This window comes from Strigops habroptila, chromosome 5 (genome assembly GCF_004027225.2).
Source record: "Strigops habroptila isolate Jane chromosome 5, bStrHab1.2.pri, whole genome shotgun sequence".
Lineage (NCBI taxonomy): Eukaryota > Metazoa > Chordata > Aves > Psittaciformes > Psittacidae > Strigops > Strigops habroptila.
The window spans coordinates 73,902,066-73,922,131 of NC_044281.2; the positions used below are offsets into that span (position 1 = coordinate 73,902,066).

Genomic DNA, 20,066 nt, shown 5'->3' on the forward strand with positions numbered 1-20,066 from the left:
AGGATGTGTACACAGAGCTCTGACAAAAGGGCTAAAATACAGCTCACATAGCTTTCAACCACTCCCTGCGGGCAAGGGCCCTCCCCACACACCCAGGAGTTCAGGTAGAATACAAACCACAACCTTTTTCTTCTTCAGCCCCCAAATCCAGCCAGTTCTTATCTACAAGCCCACCCTTTCATAGCCCACTGCCTTAGACCATAATATCTCAACCTGGGCACACATTTAAGCTGGACAAAGCTGTTGCTGTGCCTGAGTATCACCACCGCATCCTAAGCCAGGGAACACTCAGTTTTCCACCCAGAGACAGTCTTTAAGACTGCAGCAAACATATTTCTTTTCAATTTACAGTCAAACAAAATACTTCATATAACCTTTTCTCCATGTTGTGGGAAGGGAGCCGAGAAAAGCAAATCAGAATAGTTTACTCTGGGAATAGTTTACTCTGGGTAAAAAGAAAAAAGAAAAAAAAAAAAAACCCTGAAAACACTGACAAATTGCATTTGCTGGAGCAAAGTTGTTTTGACAGAAATCTTGTCTGCCTCTCCTTGTTTAACGCAGCCTGCTAGAACTAGAGGCTCATTTCCTTGAAGTCAATGGGAGATTTTCCTCAACATAGTGACAATTGAGATTGAAGTAACAGAAATTATAGATACAATCAGTAAAAAAGAAAAATCAACTTTAAGAACCAGGGTTTCAGGTTGAATCTTGTATTTCAAACATAGACATTAACAGGTTGAGGGCCTTGGAGGGCTTGGACAGCTCCAGCCAACAGGCAGAGCCAAAGAGGTCCCATGGAAACAGGGACAGTAAATTCCCCAGATTGAGTTTATTTGTTGGCAAAGACAGAGCAATTCTCTTCTGATTTATTTCTGCTTTGAAAGAGACATTCAACAGCTTCCCAGCATCAAGACATTTTCACCCTTAAGTCCCAAAAGGGGCTTAAAGCTGCTTATGCCCAGTTACTGTACATTTCCACAACAGCACAGAGCCTTGGCAGGCTTCTCAACCAGCTGGTGAGCCTCAAATCCACCAGAATGTGAGGAATAAAACATTTTCCCTCCCAAATTTCTGAGCAGCTGTTTCTCAGGGAAGACACTGGCCAACTTTCAATGGATTTGCATAGTTGCAGGGCAGGAAGTAGATGCAATCACTTCAACATTGCTCACAAAGCCAAGGGTGTCTTCACCTCTCTAGCACCATTTTAAGCGTGATTATTCCATAGCACAGAAAATGTTTCTTGAGTTAATCTGGACAGGCTTACTAGAAATGCAGAAGAAATGTCTAAGGACTGAAGACTACTCTGTTTGCTCTATTCGTGTTGCAGCCCCCTCCATATCCTTTCCATTAGTTCACTTTAGGAAACATCAAGGTTATCTCAGGGACGCAGAAACCTGCCAAACCCACAGAGCTTATAAGACCCCTGTGCTCCTCTTTCCTTTTCCCTGCCTTTGGCTACATGGTTTCAGCACTCCTTTGCACTTGCAATGGTACCCATCACACCCTGCACCGAGCCTATATCAGCTGTAAGTAGAAGATGCATGCAGCAACATGTCTGATGTTTGTTTGATGGTTTGTTGTGTTTGGGGTTTCTTTCAGAACTGGCTCAGAGGTGGGCTGACAGAGCAGGCACAGTACAAGCAGCAGAAGTGCCTGGCTAGGGGAAGAGCTCCCCTTTCCAGTGGGTGTGAGGTGTTTAGCAACTCGGGTCCTCTGCTGTGAGGTGTGATGGCATCCTCAGAGACCTCACATTCACCTCACCCACTCCCTTCACGCTCTCTCACTGAAGGTCAGACTCTCCCATCACTCCCCCCCACACCTCTGGCATCTCTGTTAATGCGAAGCCACCCACACTCTCCATGTGACAGCTCCATCCACTAACGTTTAACAGCTGACATTCTTCCCTAATTTGTTGATTCTGAGCCACGTTTTCTTACACAGTAACACTCCAGAGCATCAAACCTATTTCGTGTGCAGAAGAGCCCATTGCCTCCCACCAGAAGGTCCCTTCTAGTTCATACATGGCTGATGCTCATCACTAAAATGCACCTTCAGTAAGTCACAGTGCAGTGCCCTGATCACTACCTCAGTGTCCAAGGCACTCCAAGTGTCAACTTCTCACTAAACCATTATATGCTGTGTCCTGCCCATTATCCTCACCTACAAACCAGAAAAAAACCAAACAAGAATCAAAATAACCCCCACCAGAACACCCCAAAAACATACACCACATGCTGGAAAACCCCCAAATCTCCTCCTGGCTCTCACATCAGCAGCAAGGACACTTGGCTGGATTCTCAGGGCCAAAGTGCTCAGTAACCACTGGCCAAAGGGGGACCGCTCCAAGTTGTGCTGAACCCAAGCAACTCTTCTAGGAGGGAGGCTTTGTGTTACAGTGTACTTCTCTGCTGCCAATTCCCCTGCACTAGCCAGAGCATACACATCTATGTCTGGGACTATGCACTGCTGCCGTTCTTTCTCAAGGACAACCCTTCAGTTACATCAACCATAGCATGCTCACCCCATGCTCTGCTGTTTCCTGCACAACTGCCAGGCTTTGATGGCTTATTTCCAGGGAGAAGCTCCCTGGCTGCTGCTGCTGCTACCAAGCCCTGCACAGCAGAGAACCCAGCACAGGACCTTGGTGAGTGCCTCAGCTGAATGCCCTCCTCCAGGACACCTAGTGCAGCTGGAGGGGCTTTGCTGCTGCTCTACATCCCTTCCCCACCACATGCTCTGTGTCATGGGATCACAGTCATGCCATAAGGCGGCTAGGAAGGTCTTTGGGCGCTTTTCCAACTCTATTAGCGTGCAACACTACTGGAATCTCCATGCTCTGGGCACAGGGGATACTCCTTCCTCCTGGTGCGAGCTATGCAGCTGGAGGTTTGGGAAGGAAATTTTTGCCTGGGTTGGGGCTTTTCAAGGCTGCTGGGCCATTGTAGCCCTAACTAGAGGGATGGGCAGGTAACCTGCAGTGCAAAAGGCTCAGACAGATGGAAAGAAAGAGATAAGTTTCACCCCAAACAAGCAGCATGAGGTAGATGTTCATCACAGTCTCTTACTGTTTGCCATCTTCTACAGATTCAAACCCCAGATCAGTTTCAGGTTAGTGGAAACCCTGTCTACTTCTGCTGGGTTTGGATCAGGCCCCTCCCAGGTAAAAAAATGACCCAACAAGTTAATGTAAATGCAGTGTGCATGGAGCTTTCACTCCCATTAGCAGGTCTCTCCGAGAGGACACAATTTTCCATCCATGCGTTAAGCCAGTCCAATACTGACATCAGCCCATTTCCATTGATCCTGATTACATAATAGTGACTTAATTCTCCATAGAATTGAATTTTCCATATGTTTGGATATTTTGCAGTTGCTCCATGACTTCCTTGTTCCCTCCTGGATTTATCATCTTTTTGTCCTATACTTAAAAGTTACGTTTTTTACTGCAAGCACAGATTTCTACAGACTTGCTTTGGTTTTCTGATAAAACATTTATCACATCGATTTCCTTCCATCTAAGAGAGACTTCATAACTCTGCAGCATTGGACACACCTACAGCTTTGAGAATTGCCACCAGTTCTGGACTGAAGTTGCATTTTGTAACGACAAATTAAAAGTGGTTAATAACTGTGATGACACCCAAGTTTTCAGGTATATTTACTACTTCTTCATAAACACCAATTTTATAAGCTAAATTGTCCAATAATCCCAATTAATTGTAAATGTTATAGTTTCATAGCTGTAGATGAATATTCTCACTCTGTGTGTCCACACAATAGACAGGACTTTTCCTGTCAAGAGGTAAAACTATCACGAGCTCCCAGTGGCTTCACTCGATAACACTCATAACACCTCCGGTTAGGTCCTTTTGGCTGTTTCCTGGAGGACTGGAGCCCACATTTCCAATCTCTTTGCTAACACACACATTACCAATGCTACTCACAAGATGATGTTTTTCCTTTAACACTCACGTGGTGCCACTGGGTAAAGCCATTAATTTTTATAACACTGTTTGTTAGCAAAGGCAGTGCTATGCACACAAGACAGGAGTAAACTGAAGCATGGAAATATGAAAAGCATCACCAGAAAGCAGGAGTAAATCTGTACTGCCATGCTGCATACTGCTGGAGGGAGGTTTGGCCAGAACTGCAACGCATTTTTAGTCCATAATCCTCTTGCTTGTGTGTCATAGTTATTTTGTTCTGTCTTAATCTCGACACAATCAAACATGACCCCTTCACATCCCTGCAATATCTCTTCTTTTCCTTCGCAGTTTCACTGAACTTTTTTCCACCTTTATGCTAACTCTAATCCAAGAAACCTTACAAACCTCTATCAGGCTCTGGAACCACTCACATACTTGGAAGTTAGCAGAAGTTCTTCAGCACTTCTGTAGATGAAGGTTTACAAGATCAATTACAACGTTGATTCCATCTGAGAATACTAGTTAGACAACATGCTAAATTCACCAAACACTTTTCTTCCCATCCTCCTTCCCTATCTTATATTCCCACCTACCCCCCAAATTTCAGGAGTTCATGCGTGGGCAATGAGCACAATTCCTGGCAGAGCAAGTCTCAGATTTCTTGCCAAATCAGCACTTTGTTCAGCAGGAATACAAAAGCTGCCCTGATGAGTAACTTGAGAAAGTTGCGGGAAAGGCTACAGCATCTACAACCGCATGAGCAGCATCCAGCCCCTAGCATGAAGGAGTTGAGATGAAGCAGGAGAGCACAAGTGGCAGCTGAGCATGGCTTGCACAGTCTGGAGAAGGTCTGGAGGGTTAAAAGCAGCCCTCCAACACCTACCAGAACACTATGACCCAGCTCCCCACAGAGGCACATGGTGGCAGGCACATGGTTTTCAAGGCTTGACAGGACAGATCCCCAAACAACCTGGTCCAAGTTCAGTGTTGGCCCTGCTCTAAGCAGGAGGCTGGGGTGGAGACTTCTCAAGTCCCTTTGGAGCCAAATAGTAAAGCCTCATTAAAATACATTCAAAACTATTCAGTTGAAGGGATTGGGATTTAGAGGAAAGACATAAAGTAAAAGAAGGATTCTTGGGCTGAAGAAGCCTTCTCTGTGGCAGGGAAGCCACTGCCGAAGAAAAACTATTTTTAAAAACTTAATGCAACCATCTGCTCCTCAAGCTTCCATAGAGATACCCTCCCTCTGCCTCTGCAGGACTTTGAAATGGTGATAGCTTCTGGAAACGCATCAGCAAAACAAGCCACAATGAGGGAATGTACAAAGGGAAGTTGGAAGAGGAAGAGAAGGATTTGTTGACATCTGGGAGCTCTCAGCCCTCTCTGCTGTAGGATGGGCAGCAGCTGCCTTCTCCCTCCCGCATCCCCCATGGTAAAAGCACCTGTGACCATGTTCCCTTCTCCTGGAGGAAGGAATGCCACCCATCAGCCCCGCTCTGTACCTGCAGGAGGTCAGTCCCTCACCTGCACACCCACCTGAAGCAGGCAGGGCTGCCCTGCACAGCCTGTGCACTCACACATGCACAAGTCTGACACTGGTCAGACATTACAGGGGGACGGCAGCTGCCTGCTGAGCATAGGTTGGCTGTGGCAATCGTGAGAGCCAGGACAGTTTCGATTTGGTGACAGCATGTAATGTGGGTAGCTGCATCCTCAGCGCACCCCCTGGTACAGACACACTCTCTCCAGTTCCCACATCACAGCACTGGCTGTTCTTTGGCATCAATGAAAATGATTGGGGTTTTTTTGTCTTGCCAAGAAAGGAAATTATTTTACTCTTCCATTATATACATATCTATATCCAACACTAATAATGTGATGCCTTTATACATAAAATCATAGAATGATTTGGGTTGGAAGGGACCTTACAGCTCATCCAGTTCCAACCCCCTGTCACAGGCAGGGACACCTTCCGCTAGAGCAGGTTGCTCCAAGCCCCTGCGTCCAACCTGGCCTTGAACACTGCCAGGGATGGGGCAGCCTCAGCTTCTCTGGGCACCCTGTGCCAGCGCCTCAGCACCCTCACAGGGAAGAACTTCTTACCAAAACTTAAAGCCAATCATTTTGATTCAGCTGTTCTCAAATGCAGTATTCCAGAAAGTTCCATCTTGTGGTGTTCTCCTTATTTAAATGTGGAATATTGCCAGCAAGGTGACTTGCCTCAGTTCTTTTGGGGATTATTCCATGGTCTGGGAGGTCTCACTACTCTCATGGATATGATGATGGAGTTCTAAATGGAAAGCTAAAGGATCTTTTCTCTAATTTCATGCATGGCTTGGGCTACCTAATCAGTCTACTATTTTGTAACAAATTCTGTGACCAGGGCTACAACAGGGAAGTTCCTGCTGCCAGGCATCTCTGAAGGACCTGCACATCCTTGACATCCCAACTTAGCCCACTTCTAAGTTCTTTGCTACCAAATGGACTGGTCCCTCACCCCAGCACACTGTTCCTACTCCCATTGCTGCCCAGCCTGCCAGCGAGCCAAGCCAGAAAAGTAACCTAGTGAAAAGCTAGTAGCTGTTTGCTGGTGAGGAGAACATGTGCCAGAGATGGTGCAGGCAAGAAGGTGCGACATCCTCCCTCTATGTGGGTAAAGCTGAGGGCTGGGACATCCTTCTCAGTAGGAATAAACTGTTAAGATAGCAGGATACTTCACAAAGTGACTGTGCCCAAGAAGTCTCCATCACCTACTGCATATGTAGAAATGTTCTGAGACTCTCCCAAGGTAGATATACCCATTTGCTCTTAGCCTATAGAGGCCAGCAGCGCAGAACAAAATGTAGGTCAGTGGCTGGATGTACAATAAAGCTGCAGAAATAACAAACACCATTGGCACTTTCCTTCCATACTGGGAATTGCCAACAGCTTGCTGGTCCGTGCCAGATGCGTTTCAGCACATCCCCAGGATGCTGGCCACGCAGCACGCCAAGCCAACCGCACGGCTCAGTGCGCACGCGTGCTGCGGCAGCACGGGGACCCAGGCTGGCTCCAGCTGTGTTTATTTGGCCAGCTGCAGTGCCACAAAACACAGCTGCATTGATCTGCGGCCGGACACCTGGCTGCAGATGAAAGCAGCTCAGTAGCAAGGAGCTGGCCATCCCTGGTCCATGCAACAGGAGCTGACCCTGTGACCGAGCAGGGTCTGACCGCATCTGCCTTCTCATCCACAGTGCTGCGAGCAGTGACAAAGAGGACACATCGAGTCACCACACATGGGTTATGGAGCCTGACTTGTGGCCAGGAGATCCCAGTTTTCATCCTGGTCCCACCTCTGGCTTGAGCTGTGCTGCAGGAAGTCTTTCTCCTTCCCCGTTTGTCCACGTTGCTCATTATTCCTCGATGGGAATGATGTTCCCCCCTAACCCCCAGTCCTTTCTGGCTTCAGGAAGACTCTTGGCAACCAAGATCAGAAGTTGTTTTTTCTCTTTAGAAAAGCTTCCACACTTCATTTCAGATGTTATGGTTTTCATTTTCACATAATATACACTATGACTGACATGTCAAAGCCATCATAGCCTAAATCTTTGGGTTTTATTTCTAAACTCACTATAAAGAATTGTTCCCTGCTACTGACTGAGTCATCTCCTCTAGATCAAAGCTTCTCCTGCTCAAATTGAAACAAAACAGTTTGGCATTTGGCTCTTTCATCTAGAAGCCAGCTCTGTCTGTACTAAGCAGCAGCTCCCTTTACATATTCAGAATGGAATATTTCACTTCCTTCTGTCTGTACTATGGCAGGGCACGCCTGCACATTTGGGAATAACAGACCGAAAGCAAATGCATGAATGAGGGAAGGCAATCTTACACTCCAGGGTTGAAAGACAATCTGAAACTCCAACCCAGAATCTGGGGTCAGCAGACACTCTTGGGAGCACCATTTTACCAGCAGCTAAAGAGGCTTCAGCCCAAACCACCAACGAGAAGTTGAAAGTTGGGGCTGTTCAGCCTGAAGAAGAGAAGCTGTGTGGAGACCTCAGAGCAGCCTTCCAGTGTCTGAAGGGGGCCTACAAGGATGTTGGAGAGGGACTCTTCATCAGGGACTGTAGTGATAGGACAAGGGGTGATGGATTCAAACTTAAAACAGGGGAAGTTCAGGTTAGATACGAGGAAGAAGTTCTTTACTGTGAGGGTGGTGAGGCACTGGAATGGGTTGCCCAAGGAAGTTGTGAATGCTCCATCCCTGGCCAGGTTGGACAGAGCCTTGGGCCACATGGTCTAGCGTGAAGTGTCCCTGCCCATGGCAGGAGGATTGGAAGTAGATGATCTTAAGGTCCTTTCCAACCCAAACTATTCTATGATTCCATGTCATGGACCTACAGGGTCTGTGCTGCAGTGCTGGCTCCACTATCAGCTCTGCAGCCCTCAGCACCAGGGGCCCTCAGCCCTCACTGAGATGACCACAGATGATTTGGCTGCATTTTCATGTCTCCAGTGCAGTAGAGCCTCCTCATCTTTCACAGTCCAAATAATTATGTCTGGAGCAAGGGTCAGTGCCTCTGTGCTATTAGCACCCGGAACCGTTAGCATTGCTGTTTAGCTAAGAAGTTGCCAGCTCTACATTCCTCCTCTATCACAAGTCAGCTTTTGTTATGTTAAATGTAGATTTCCTGGCATGTAAAAAACCATCTTTAATTAACTGCACCAGAAATATGGTTAAGTATCAATAAAATATATCAATAGAAATCGTTATGTATTAATAAAAAAAGGTAAATCTTGCAGTAAATCTAATATAAATCTTAGTTCCAGTGTGATACTTGTGGTCAGCCCATTGACTACGTTGGAATGACACCAGGAATGAAACTGGCCCTTCCCACCTCCTCCAAGTGTGGGCCAACAGACATTCATGTTTATCAAGAAAAACAAGAACATATGCTGAAAACAGAGCATTTCCAACAAAAACCTCAACCCAGCATGGGAACAGCAGCAAACTGCAAAGATTTCGTAGCGAACCAGGAGTGTCAGCATGAGGTTGTCTGACTAGAGTTAAACATTATAAGAATACCCGAAACAAAGCATTGGTGTCTTCCAGACCTACACATTTCTTAATGGAGACATGTACAGCAGTTGACTCATGTATGAACATGGGATCTGCATGTGGTACACAACAGTCCATGGTTCGTATCCTGGTTTTCGAGCAACATGAGTTTCAAAGAGACACTGAACAGCCTACATTAACTGCAAGGATACTCCATTCTATTCCATGCATGGCACCAATACGACACCCTGCATATGGTCTTCAACCCCTCTCACACAAGTACATTCTCTGTGCTCAACACCTGGCTGTGCTCCTGTTGGTCCCTGTGGCTTTGACATTCCTGTGGCATTTGTAACTGACCACCACAAGAATAAAAGACTCACCATAGCTCTAACGATACATGCAGCAAATGAAAAACAACCCAGCACAAAACCTTAGGGGGATGTCGTTATTTGAGCCAAAGAATTGAAGGAAGGCTGACGCAGCCAGCCCAAAGAAACATGGATGTGAAATCCCATGGTGTTTAATGCAGAACTTCAGCCAGAGTCAGGCTGTGCAAGGCTCACAGGCAGTGCAGATGCCTAACAGCCAGGCGTATCCATACTCCCTACAGCACCCCAGGATCTTCAATCTCAGCATCGCCTGAAGCTCACGGCAGTCAATTCTAAGCCGTATAATAAAACTGTCATTGCTCTCTTGGTTTAATAGCTCCAGTGAACTATCAGAATTAAAAATAAATCATTCTGGTTTGGGGAATGCTGAGCCTCCTGGGTCTAGAAAGCATTTGTTTCTCTTCTCAGCCAGACGTGGGAATTCAGCCTTTAGGGTAACATACGGGAACTCTGATTGCCATTCCACTTCCCCCAACCCTGCCAACTCCCACTTCAATCTCCAGAAATAGACCTTCTACACTCAGAGAGCATCTGCCTGAACAACCTGATCGGAAAACGACGTTCCCTTGAAGTTAACTAGCGCAGAGTGCTAACAGACATTGCTTAGAGCAACTACATCCAAATCCAGCTTGGTTCTGCTTCATGTAGTGTCAGTTTATGCTGGCTCAGTATAAGCCAGTGTAACCCATTTAAATAGATGTGATCAGTATTTTGGCATATATAGGTGATTAAATCAAGAGCCCGCTGAGCTCAAAGTGTGACTGGCTACCATGATCAAAGTGTTCAGATAACAGACCACATCAACAGTGTCTCAATAGCTGTGGGTCAGGATCAGAGACAGAATTACAATCCAACATCCCAAAAATCAAGTATATGGGTTAGTACAACTCAAGACTGATTAACTAAACTGGTGAATTTTCCTAGACCCAGGTCTTAGAGATCACATGGACTCAGATATAAGCCAAAGCCACACTTGTGAGCGTTGATACATTTCTGACACGCTTTAATCAGTTACAGAGAACAGGGTCTGTACAGTACTGCTTTAGGACAAGCCAATAATTCCTTTCAGCACCCAAAAGACAACCTAAATTCCAAGAATTATCATCTCACTAGGGGAATAATTTCAAAGCTCTAGCTGGAGCAAATTAAACTGACGTGGCATCTAGGCAACTAGATAATATCAGCCTAGCAGTGCTCGTTACAGAAAGCTGAAAGACATTGTGCATGCATCCGTGTGTATATATCCTGTAATATGACTGGAAGAGAGAAGATGGGATAAAGTTGAAGCAGTCATGAGAACCTGTGTTTATATAAAATGATGCCCTGCTTAACTCAAGTAAATCATTTACAAGTGTTGCTTTGCTAAATGGTATGGTAGCTGACTTCTGTTTTTTATCAGCAAGAAGAAGCATGACCTTTTTGTTTTGTATTAAGGTGAGTTCGTCTCCACTGTAAACCGCAGAGAACCATTGCATTGCTCTTTATCCCACACAGCCCAGGCCCTGCAATAAGACAGGTCCTTGTTAACAGAAAAGGGATTAAATTATTAACTCCTCAGTGTTAGGATTAGTTAATAGACAGAATCTGGTAACACTTGATTAGGTCCATCACGACAAGTTAGCCCTCACATTTTCCTACAGCTTTCTCACACACAAGCCAAAGGAGGCCTCAGCAGATGAATTGGTGGGGTGAGGAGGCAGAGCACACAAGAAGGTGCTCTGCAGAGTGACTTGTTGCAGGGGCTTCTAAAGATACCATGTCCATGCACAGGCTGAGCATCACCAACAACCACATTCAGCTCTGACACTGCTGCACAGGGAGGCAAGAGAAAAAAGTGGGGAGCACAAACACTGGGCTGGGTGGAAAACCAAAACCACCCAAACCAGTCACATATGCATTTCACTGGTGACTCCGCACTGCCCTGGGGTACTTAAGACCATCTCTCAATGAGAGAGGTGAAGTTGCTGAGCTCTGAAATGACCTGCAGCCCAAGGCACCAAGTGCAACATGCCCCAGATGAGGCAAAACACCCGCATGGGCTGGAAAAACTCAGGAGAAAAAGCACGTAGCCACCGTGCAGCAGCAGACAGAGTGAGAGCCACCCTGCTCAGCGTGCAGCCATATCTTCTGTGGCCTCAGCCCTGGGGGGACATCTCCTGGACCACAGGCAGCAGCAGCTAGGCTTGCCTGCCCTTGCATCACACCTTCTGTCGGGCTTAGTTCATGCAGTTTCACACACTGCTCATCTTCCAGCAAAAAGAGCTGCCTTCGCCCATGTGCACACATAACCAAATTCCCAACAGGGACCAGAAACCTGGCCATGGTTAGAGGAGACGGATGCACCCCTCAACCCAGCTAACTACAGCAAGGTCAAGATACCTCAGCTGCTTTGCAGATTGAGCCCAATTAGTCCAAGCAGTTCTCTTCTCAAGCAGGGCTTTATCATACTCCAGCAGCTGCCAAGATCAAGCAATCCTATAGCAGATGTGGAACTGTACATTACAATCCCAGCTCTCTGTCTGATCCTGTGTACCCCAGGGCGATGTGGAGGAGCTTGAAAAGTACAGCAATAAAAACAGCCAAAGTTCCCACCATTCAAGACTACATGGCACATTTTTAGAGATTACAATAAAACACACGAGATCCTTGAAGACACAGGGTTTAAACAAAGGAGACAGGGCATGCTCCCTAGCCAAGCAGCAGGGATGAAGCTGCTGATGGGATGGATGGGGCAGATGGCCTCCAGCTGTCACAAGCTGCAGTTTGGGCTTGCCACATTTCCACTTTTAAAGACAGCCCCAATCTCTACATATGTGATATTTTGCTACCACAAGTGGTGGCCACTTAACCACCAGGACCAAAATGGTACCAGCAGGTACCAAAGAGTGTCTCTGCATTACTACTGACTTCAGCTCATTCCCAGTGGGACCACCAGAAGTGGGAGCTGTTTGGCACTGGGACTGGACACTCACACTGGTTTATTCCACAGAGATGACAAATCCACAGCGCTATTGGAAGGCTGTGGGGCTGCAGCTGGCTGGGTTGCATTCCTCAGCAGAAGAAAGCTCCATGTTTCACATACACTTGTGGAGAGGCTTTCAGCTAAAGCCACCAGTGGCATTGCAAAACCTCGTGCAACTCAAGTTCTCTGCGAGCCAGCTGTTTCTTCCCAACCTTAATAGTTGTCATACTTGCTAGTGATAAATAGCAATGATGAGATCTGCAGAGCGAGTCTGGATCAGAGATTTCTTTGCAGATACCTTATCTCTGCTCACAGGAGCCTGCACACATGCTTCCCCTCGCCACCTGCCTTGGAGCACACGCAGGCTCCAGGAAAGAGATCCTTGCTCCCAATCTAACTCGGTCCAAGAGGGAAGGGCTCAAGCCACAACTTGAGCCTGAACTGCAAGAATCTCCTGGCTCAGACCTGCCTCTTTCAAAGCACCGCTGCCAAAGTGTTATGCAAACTTCTTCAACAAGCAACCCCACTGCTCAGCTGCCCACCTCTACACCCCAAACTCAGTGCCCACTCTGGAAAGCTCAGGTTCATTGATTATTAGCACATATTGGGAGTCTAAAGATACTGTTTAAAAGTCTCCTGAGTCACAAAAGCAAGTGAAGAAAACATGTACATCACCCCATTGCTGGGAGAGCTGCTGCTCCTGGTTATCTCAGGAGCAGATTCCTATACTCAGAATTAAGAAGTCCACAGGGTGAACTGCCAGCTAAGGCTTGTGGATCCCTATTTCCCAGGCTTTCCCTAAGCCTTGCACTGTACTTTTATCCTAAGCAGTTCTTTATGCAAGACACAGCACAGTCCAGCCAAGGGGGAAAATACTGGCCCTTATTAAATTGCAAGTGGCCAAGTCTGTACGTTATATGGGAGTTTCAGTCTGATCCCATAATTCTGAGATATTTACTTCCAGACAGAGCTGTTTATAACCAAAGACAACATTGCCATACACCAAACCATCCTCAAACATGCTTTCTATGGAATTTTGCACACAAAGAAAGCAATAGGTCAGTGGGGAAAAAAAAAAAAAAAACAGAAAAAGGTATTTTAGTGAGTCCTGACCCTCATCTTCTGACTTTAGACCAAACCAATGCGCTTTCCAGGCCTCCCCTCTGCAGAGTCCTGATACGCTGCGGATCCCACACTGCCACAACCCACCTCTACCACTGCACCCAGCCTGCAGCAGCATGGGCAATGGGAAGCCAAACCCTCCCTGCCAGCAGGAATTGCCACACTCCCATCTCCTTTAGTGACGGCTGCTCCCACGGCCATCCCAGCCCAAGTTAAACCGCTCCCAGTGATTTCGGCCCCAGTTGGTCTCTTTTGGCTACAGCCAGAGCAGGAAGCTGGATTCAGACCCAACGCTCAGCCCCATGGAAGGGGCACATGAAGGCACAGGTCCAGCCCTGCTTCACTGGGGCTTTGAGCAACCTGGTCTAGTGGAAGATGTCCCTGCCCATAGCAGGGGGGTGGAACTGGATGAGCTTTAAGGTCCCTTCAAACCTAAACCATTCTGTGATTCTCAAAGAGCTCAGCTGTCCTGGCCACTCTTAGCAACTTGTGTTTGTTTTGGAGGTGTATTTTTCCTCCTAAAGCTCTGCTCCCTGGATTCAAGTAAATTTATTATTTTAAAATAAATAAGAACTTTGGGTACCAGGAGATCAATGTCTTCATACTGCAAACTTCTATACAGATTTTACTTTTGTGAACTTTTACAGTCATTCCCTCAGTGCACACAAGTTTTACCACGGACCGTAGCACACAGCAAGAAGTTCCCAAATTTGACCCCTCCTCTTCTTCAAATGACAGCCTAGCTCCTTACAATAAAAATGCCTTCTCCCAGCTGCTGCCAGGGAACGTGCTTGCTGACCGACACTTCCCACCCCATAGCCACAGCCAAATAAGCGGTTCCAGCCCAGAAACTGGTATCAGCACCTGCACCAGCAGCTCCATGGGGCAAGCCCATGTCAGATGCATCTCTGACCCACAGAGCTGTGGTGACAGTCTGCAGCACACACTGGACCAGTCTGTCCTGTCTGCTGACCCAAGAGAACAGTACAAGTGACTCAACTTCCAAGACGAAGTAAACAACAACACACAGGTTGTCAAACTGGCTGTGCAGCTGTGGGATCCCAACTGACTTGCTGGGTCTGGATCTGTGCTTCAGCGAGGAACACCTATGTCCTAAGGTGCATCTGCATCATCTTTAATCATAGGCGCACCTCTGGTTTTTGGTTCCCCAAGATGTCCCCTGCAGCTCTGGGCTCTCCAGTTGCTATTGCCTGAAGATGGACTTCCCTGTCTTAAATGAATCCTGCCTTTCCGGAGGGCGCAGCAAATTAGAGTTTACAGGGACTTCTCAAGAGAACGGCATCCCTAATTTCCCCTGATCCAGGTAGGATGGTTGCAGGGAAGGCATTGGCCAGTGGCCGGGAAACTTCAGTTTCAGGTCCTGGATTTGCCATAAAACCTTAAGGGATCCAGTCAAGACATTTAATCCTCCATATGTGCTGTATGTTGAGACAGAAACATTGTGGAGCAAGTATGCAGCTGACCATAATTCAGATTTAAGAGCCTGGGGTGCTTTAGTGCAGAGCCTGGGTGATGTGAGCTGCCCAGTTGCCTGCTTATTCTCAGTCCATCACCACTACTGGGAGCTGGAAGAGCCAGCCATACTCCAAAATAATGCACTACAGCATTTTCACAGACATTCCCTGTGCTCCAGGGCTGCGGGTGTTCAACGAGAGCTACCAGTGAACAATAAACTCATTCACATGGTACCTCCAGTCCCCAGCCGGGCACAGGGCCTGCTGTGGAGAGTGATGGAGGTGCATGGAGGAACAGGAGCGAGACTTGCCCGACACACTAGTCAACACCACAAGAGAGAAGTGAGGGCTCATGCCCTGCCAGGAGCACTCCAAAAGCAGGTGCCCAAAGGCTCAGAGCTCATGAGCACTGCTCGCTGCAGAGTGAGCTCCTGCCAGCTTTGGTAATGACACAGATGGGGAACAGACCCCTGAGCTTGCAGGAGCAAGAACCACTGACCCTTTGGGAGCAGCAAACAGAGCACCCCGAGGCCTGCCAGTTACACACAGACCCCCTCCCAAAGGCCATCACTGCTCATCAAATGGGGCTGAAACCCATCTGCAGTGAGCCTGTCCTTGTCTGGAGAGGCCCACATGCACCCAACACAACTCAGAGCATCCTCAGGTGCCCTGTTTGCATAAGGAATGCAGCTGTGCTAGAAGAGACAGAAGTGTTATGCTGGCACAGGTGACAGTGTGTAGGATGGCTTGATGGGGTGGACAGGGTAGATTTATAACTGAGACAGGCTATGGTTTCAGTCACAGAAAAAGGTTTCATCTCCTAAATCCCTGACTCTGCATGCCTGCGGCCTGTTCCCCAGAGTCTATTCCATTCTCCAAAACCAGCCAGGGTCGCTCTCACATAAGTGAGTGTTACTGCACATGTTATGCAGTATATTAATTTTCAGCTGAATTTAAAGGAAAGCTCAGCCCAGCTGCTGAAAATTGTATTGGATTTGGTACAGGGCTGTACATTGCCCTGTTTTCTCCAGCTGCCAATTACACCAAGACAATTAGCTAAACACAACAGCTGTGTTGATGATCAGCTGAGGAGAAACCACATATGTTTTTATAGAGCCTAGCTCATGTTCATATGAATCGATGCATTTCTGACTCTGTTTAACAAGTTTATAAAGGGCCTCAGATTGTTACCAGGGCTGGCGTCTCTCATTCATGTCTCCACTTTGCGGTTAATCCCAAGCCTATCTGCTTGTATTTGCAAGAACTTGTTAAAAAGAACACATGCCAAAGTCCCAAACAGGCCCACACCCCTTTCCCCTCCCAGTTAAAACATGTTAACTAGCAAGCAAACACTTCATCTTTCTACTAAGCCATCATTTTAAGCCTTATCAACACTGAACTGTTGGCTTGTGTTAGGAAGACCATCTCTCTTCCACTGACAAACAACACTTCTCTCCATAGGGGAGCACCGCAAACACCACCAATGCCCTGTAGAGCCCCGGGAGACTCTCAGAGAAGTAGCATGAAGCTTGTTTCTTTGCTCAGAGATAGTAAAACAAGAATGCCAGACACCTTACTTTGAAGAACTGGGCTTCGACTCACTCCTATTTCCGTTACAGAGCTCTAACACCTTAAAACCACAATAATAACCTTCCAAACCTCTCAAGACTCACATCTGTTGATATTTTACACTATCTGCACAGGGCTGCATCACACAGGACATGTGCACGACTGCAGTGGCAAAAGGTTGGTTCAAGAGGCCTTGTCAGGGATGCAGATAAGCAAGTGTGCCACCAACACACCCCTCATCAGTAACAGCGCATTCAGCACCTCTTCTCTCCCTGGGTCTGGAGATGGCTGGTCGTGGACCCCCCCAGTCATGTGTGACAACTGGGACAAGAAGCCATAGCACCACTATAACAGGGAGCACAAGATGGAACAGTTGTATGAATCTCATTCAAGGGAAAAACTCATGGGATGGAGGGGAGAGAGCATTTGCGGGAACAGAGGAGGAACAAGAGATGAGCAGCTCTGTCCTTGTCACTACATAGCTGTGGATACAGAGACCACCCTCAATCATGCCTGCCCTCTGCACATCACCCTCATGTCCCCTTGGGCTTCTTGGGTATGCTGCTTTTCATGCCTCACACATACTTCCTAAATCACAGGCGAAGGTGGATTTTTAAACAGCGCCTTCACCAGCAGAAGACACTCTTCACTGTGGCCTGGCAGAAAACAAAACCCTGCCACACATCAAGATCATCCTTCGGCGCTTTAATAGCATAACAAGAGTCAAGACATCTTCCTATGCAGTGGCCTTGCAACCCCATTTGCAGAGGCTGGGAAAGGAAACCCATTCCCAGGAGAGTTTCACAATTCCTTCTTCACTTCCCACCACTCAAGTCCAACAGCCTGATCCCTTCCCACCCCACGGGTGCCACCCTGGGAGCCACCAGCCCCTGGCTCACATCCCACCTTCCCTGCATGCTCCTCCCAGCAGGATTCCTGTGGGTGCTTCACCCTGCCTTGAAACGGGAGAGACACCTTGTGCATGCCAGGATGGAGGTCGGATGAAAGCACATCCCTGCCTGTGCTTAAAGGAAAGAAACGCTGCTGTTTGCTGATGCTTGCAACCTGCATTTCTTAAGTAATAGAAAAGATCTTGCAGTCAAATTCCTTTTCCCATAACACCAGATTGTTGCTCAACAGCCTTCTCTATCCATCTCTATCATTATGGGATTTCCCTGCACAAGCGCTCTGCCTTACTCGTGGCAAGGATGAAAACTCCCCATGGCAGCAACAAGATATCCCCACCAGAACAGGCACACATCCCCTGTGCTTACTGCTAACAACTTACTTACCTGCTTCTCCCACCTGCTCCTCAAGGCTCCCAACTCCCACAGGTCCTGCCCCAGCCCTGCACAGCCATTCCCTACCTGCCTCATCCATCCACCCCATCAGGCTGGGGACACCTCCTGCCACTAAACAAGGTGCTGCCATCACCTGTGGCTGCTCTACAGCACTGGAGGTGCCTCGATCCCCTCGTTACCACTAACACAACAAGGACTGGCACGGCTCCGCAATCAGTTGCACTTGCTATTCATTTCCCATGTGCAGAACACATCCCTGCTGCTCTGAGGGAGCAGTGTGCATATTTCAAAAGACAATATACAAAACATAGCTGAATCTTAATGAACCTACAGCTTTGCTACTGGAACTGAATGGAATTGTACAGAGCCTGCCAGAAAAAAAGGACAAAAAAACAGACTACACAATATTTGACTTGTAATATAATCCTTCACATCCCTTTTGCAGTATGTTGCTATTGTGCTTATCGGGTCTGTAAAGTACTGATTGTAAGGAGGAAAGGGATCAAAATGCAACAGGCAGCACAGTGCCAGCCATCAGAATACTGAAGTACTTGCACAGTCAGAAAAAATACACAGCCCTGGCAAAAACTGACTTCACACAATATGATACCTTGACATACAAAGTTCCCATCAAAGAAGAATTAGGGAACAAGGGCTATTAGCTCCAAGGCATTTGCTGGGGCTTAACCAAGCCTTGCTAGCTTGATGGTAACAAGTCCAAATGGAGTCAGGCAGGAGTAATTGCCTAGTACCAAGTTCATTACTTAAATGTTCAAGCTGCAGGAGGAGAACAGCAGTTACAAGGACAGCCACGTCTCCTCTCAGCAGGTAATTTACTGCACACTTACTCTGTGCTACACAAGCCCTGGATCCCCCTCCTCCAGGGCGGGCTTTCACACACTAGCAGAAATCACAGTGTACCCACACACATCTGAGTGTCCCCTACCCGGGCACCTCACCCCGCCTCCTCATCTGATGAAAAGCACTGAAGTTTGAGAAGTTTCCAGGAGTACCTATAGCCCCATGGACACAAGATGAGCCAGACTTGGTGGTAATGACCAAGTGGCATCACAAAGGAAGCGCCAGAGCCATCGATTGAAGGGAAATAAATGGGTCGTGGGTGACCACCAGTCCGGATGAGATGTGCCAGAGAGAAAGCAGGGAGGCTGCTCATCTGCCCTCTCCATAACCACCAAACATACTGCATTTAGAACACAGGACATTCAGTGTCCTGTCTGTTAAGCCGGGGAGGGTGGGATAGGCAATTTAGGAAGAGGGAATGGGCATCGTTAGCCAAATTCAGTGGTTGCATAAAACGAAAAGACGCTGCTTTTAGGTGGCAAAAGAGAGTTCCGAGCCGCAGATGATGCAAAACGAGAGGCGTCCCCTATTCCTCCCTCTAAGCCCGCGGCAGGTACTCAGGGACACCGCATCCCCCGGCAGGGCTGCGCTGCGACCCGGTCCCCGACCCCACTGTCGGGGACCGCATCCCCCGAGGCTGGATCCCGTCCTCACTTGCTGGATGCTTCCTCCTCCTAGGAGCGGGACCCCCACCCTTCGGAACTGAGCTCCCACTCGCAGGACAACCCCACCACCCTCGGGAGCGGATCCCGGGCTCCACTCGCGGGGATCCCCGGTCCCGCTCCCGGGAAACGCCACCTCGGAGCTGCCTCCAGCGTTCCGCAACCCACCGCCGCGCGTTCCCACGCGTGGGGACAGTGACCCACAGCGACTCGTGCCCTCGGGTCCATCACCCCCAAAGCCCTTTCCGCATTCCCGCAGACTGGACACCCCCCGCACCTTTGTACTTATCCATGGGGCCGCAGCCCACCGGCTCCTCCGGGACCCGCCGCTCCGCTCCGCCGCGCTCCTGTAGCCTCTTATTCCGGCAGCGCCGGATCCCCCGGCCGGACCGGGCTGCCCCGCCCCGCCCGCCCCGCCCCGGAGCCGCGGAGATGGCCGGGATCGGGGCTGCGGGATAGGGAACGGGGACCTGGGTCCGGGATGGGGATCTGGGATCGGCGGGTAGAAATAGGGAACCGGCCCCGCGCCTTGTCCCGCACGGCGCAGCCCCCTCGGCTGCTGGTCCCCTGGGGAATGAGCTGGGTTAGGGCGGTGAGAGGAGGAGGAGGAGGAAGAAGAGGAGGAGGAGGAGGGCGGCTGGGGTGCTGCGCCGAGGACCTGGGGTGGCTCCCGGGGCCGCGCTGTGCCCTGTCTGCTGCCCGTGTTTGCTGTGGCTGCAGTTGGGATTTGGGCACATTCAGAGAAAGGCTTTGTATCC

The 20,066-nt window shown here is 48.4% G+C and overlaps 1 protein-coding gene across 2 annotated transcripts in view; it reads right to left on the reverse strand.

Annotated features, from left to right (window-relative positions):
- The window catches only part of AFAP1L2 (actin filament associated protein 1 like 2), a 71,689-nt gene extending 51,897 nt beyond the window's left edge, over window positions 1–19,792 (reverse strand). Inside the window, exon 1 of one of the 2 annotated variants that reach the window (XM_030488395.2) lies at window positions 19,586–19,792. In XM_030488395.2, coding sequence (XP_030344255.1) covers window positions 19,586–19,601 — 16 coding nt within the window. In that variant the 5' untranslated portion in view covers window positions 19,602–19,792. The remainder of the gene's footprint in view (window positions 1–19,585) is intronic. The other variant, XM_030488396.1, reaches the window with a different exon arrangement.
- Between the last annotated feature and the right edge of the window lie 274 nt (window positions 19,793–20,066).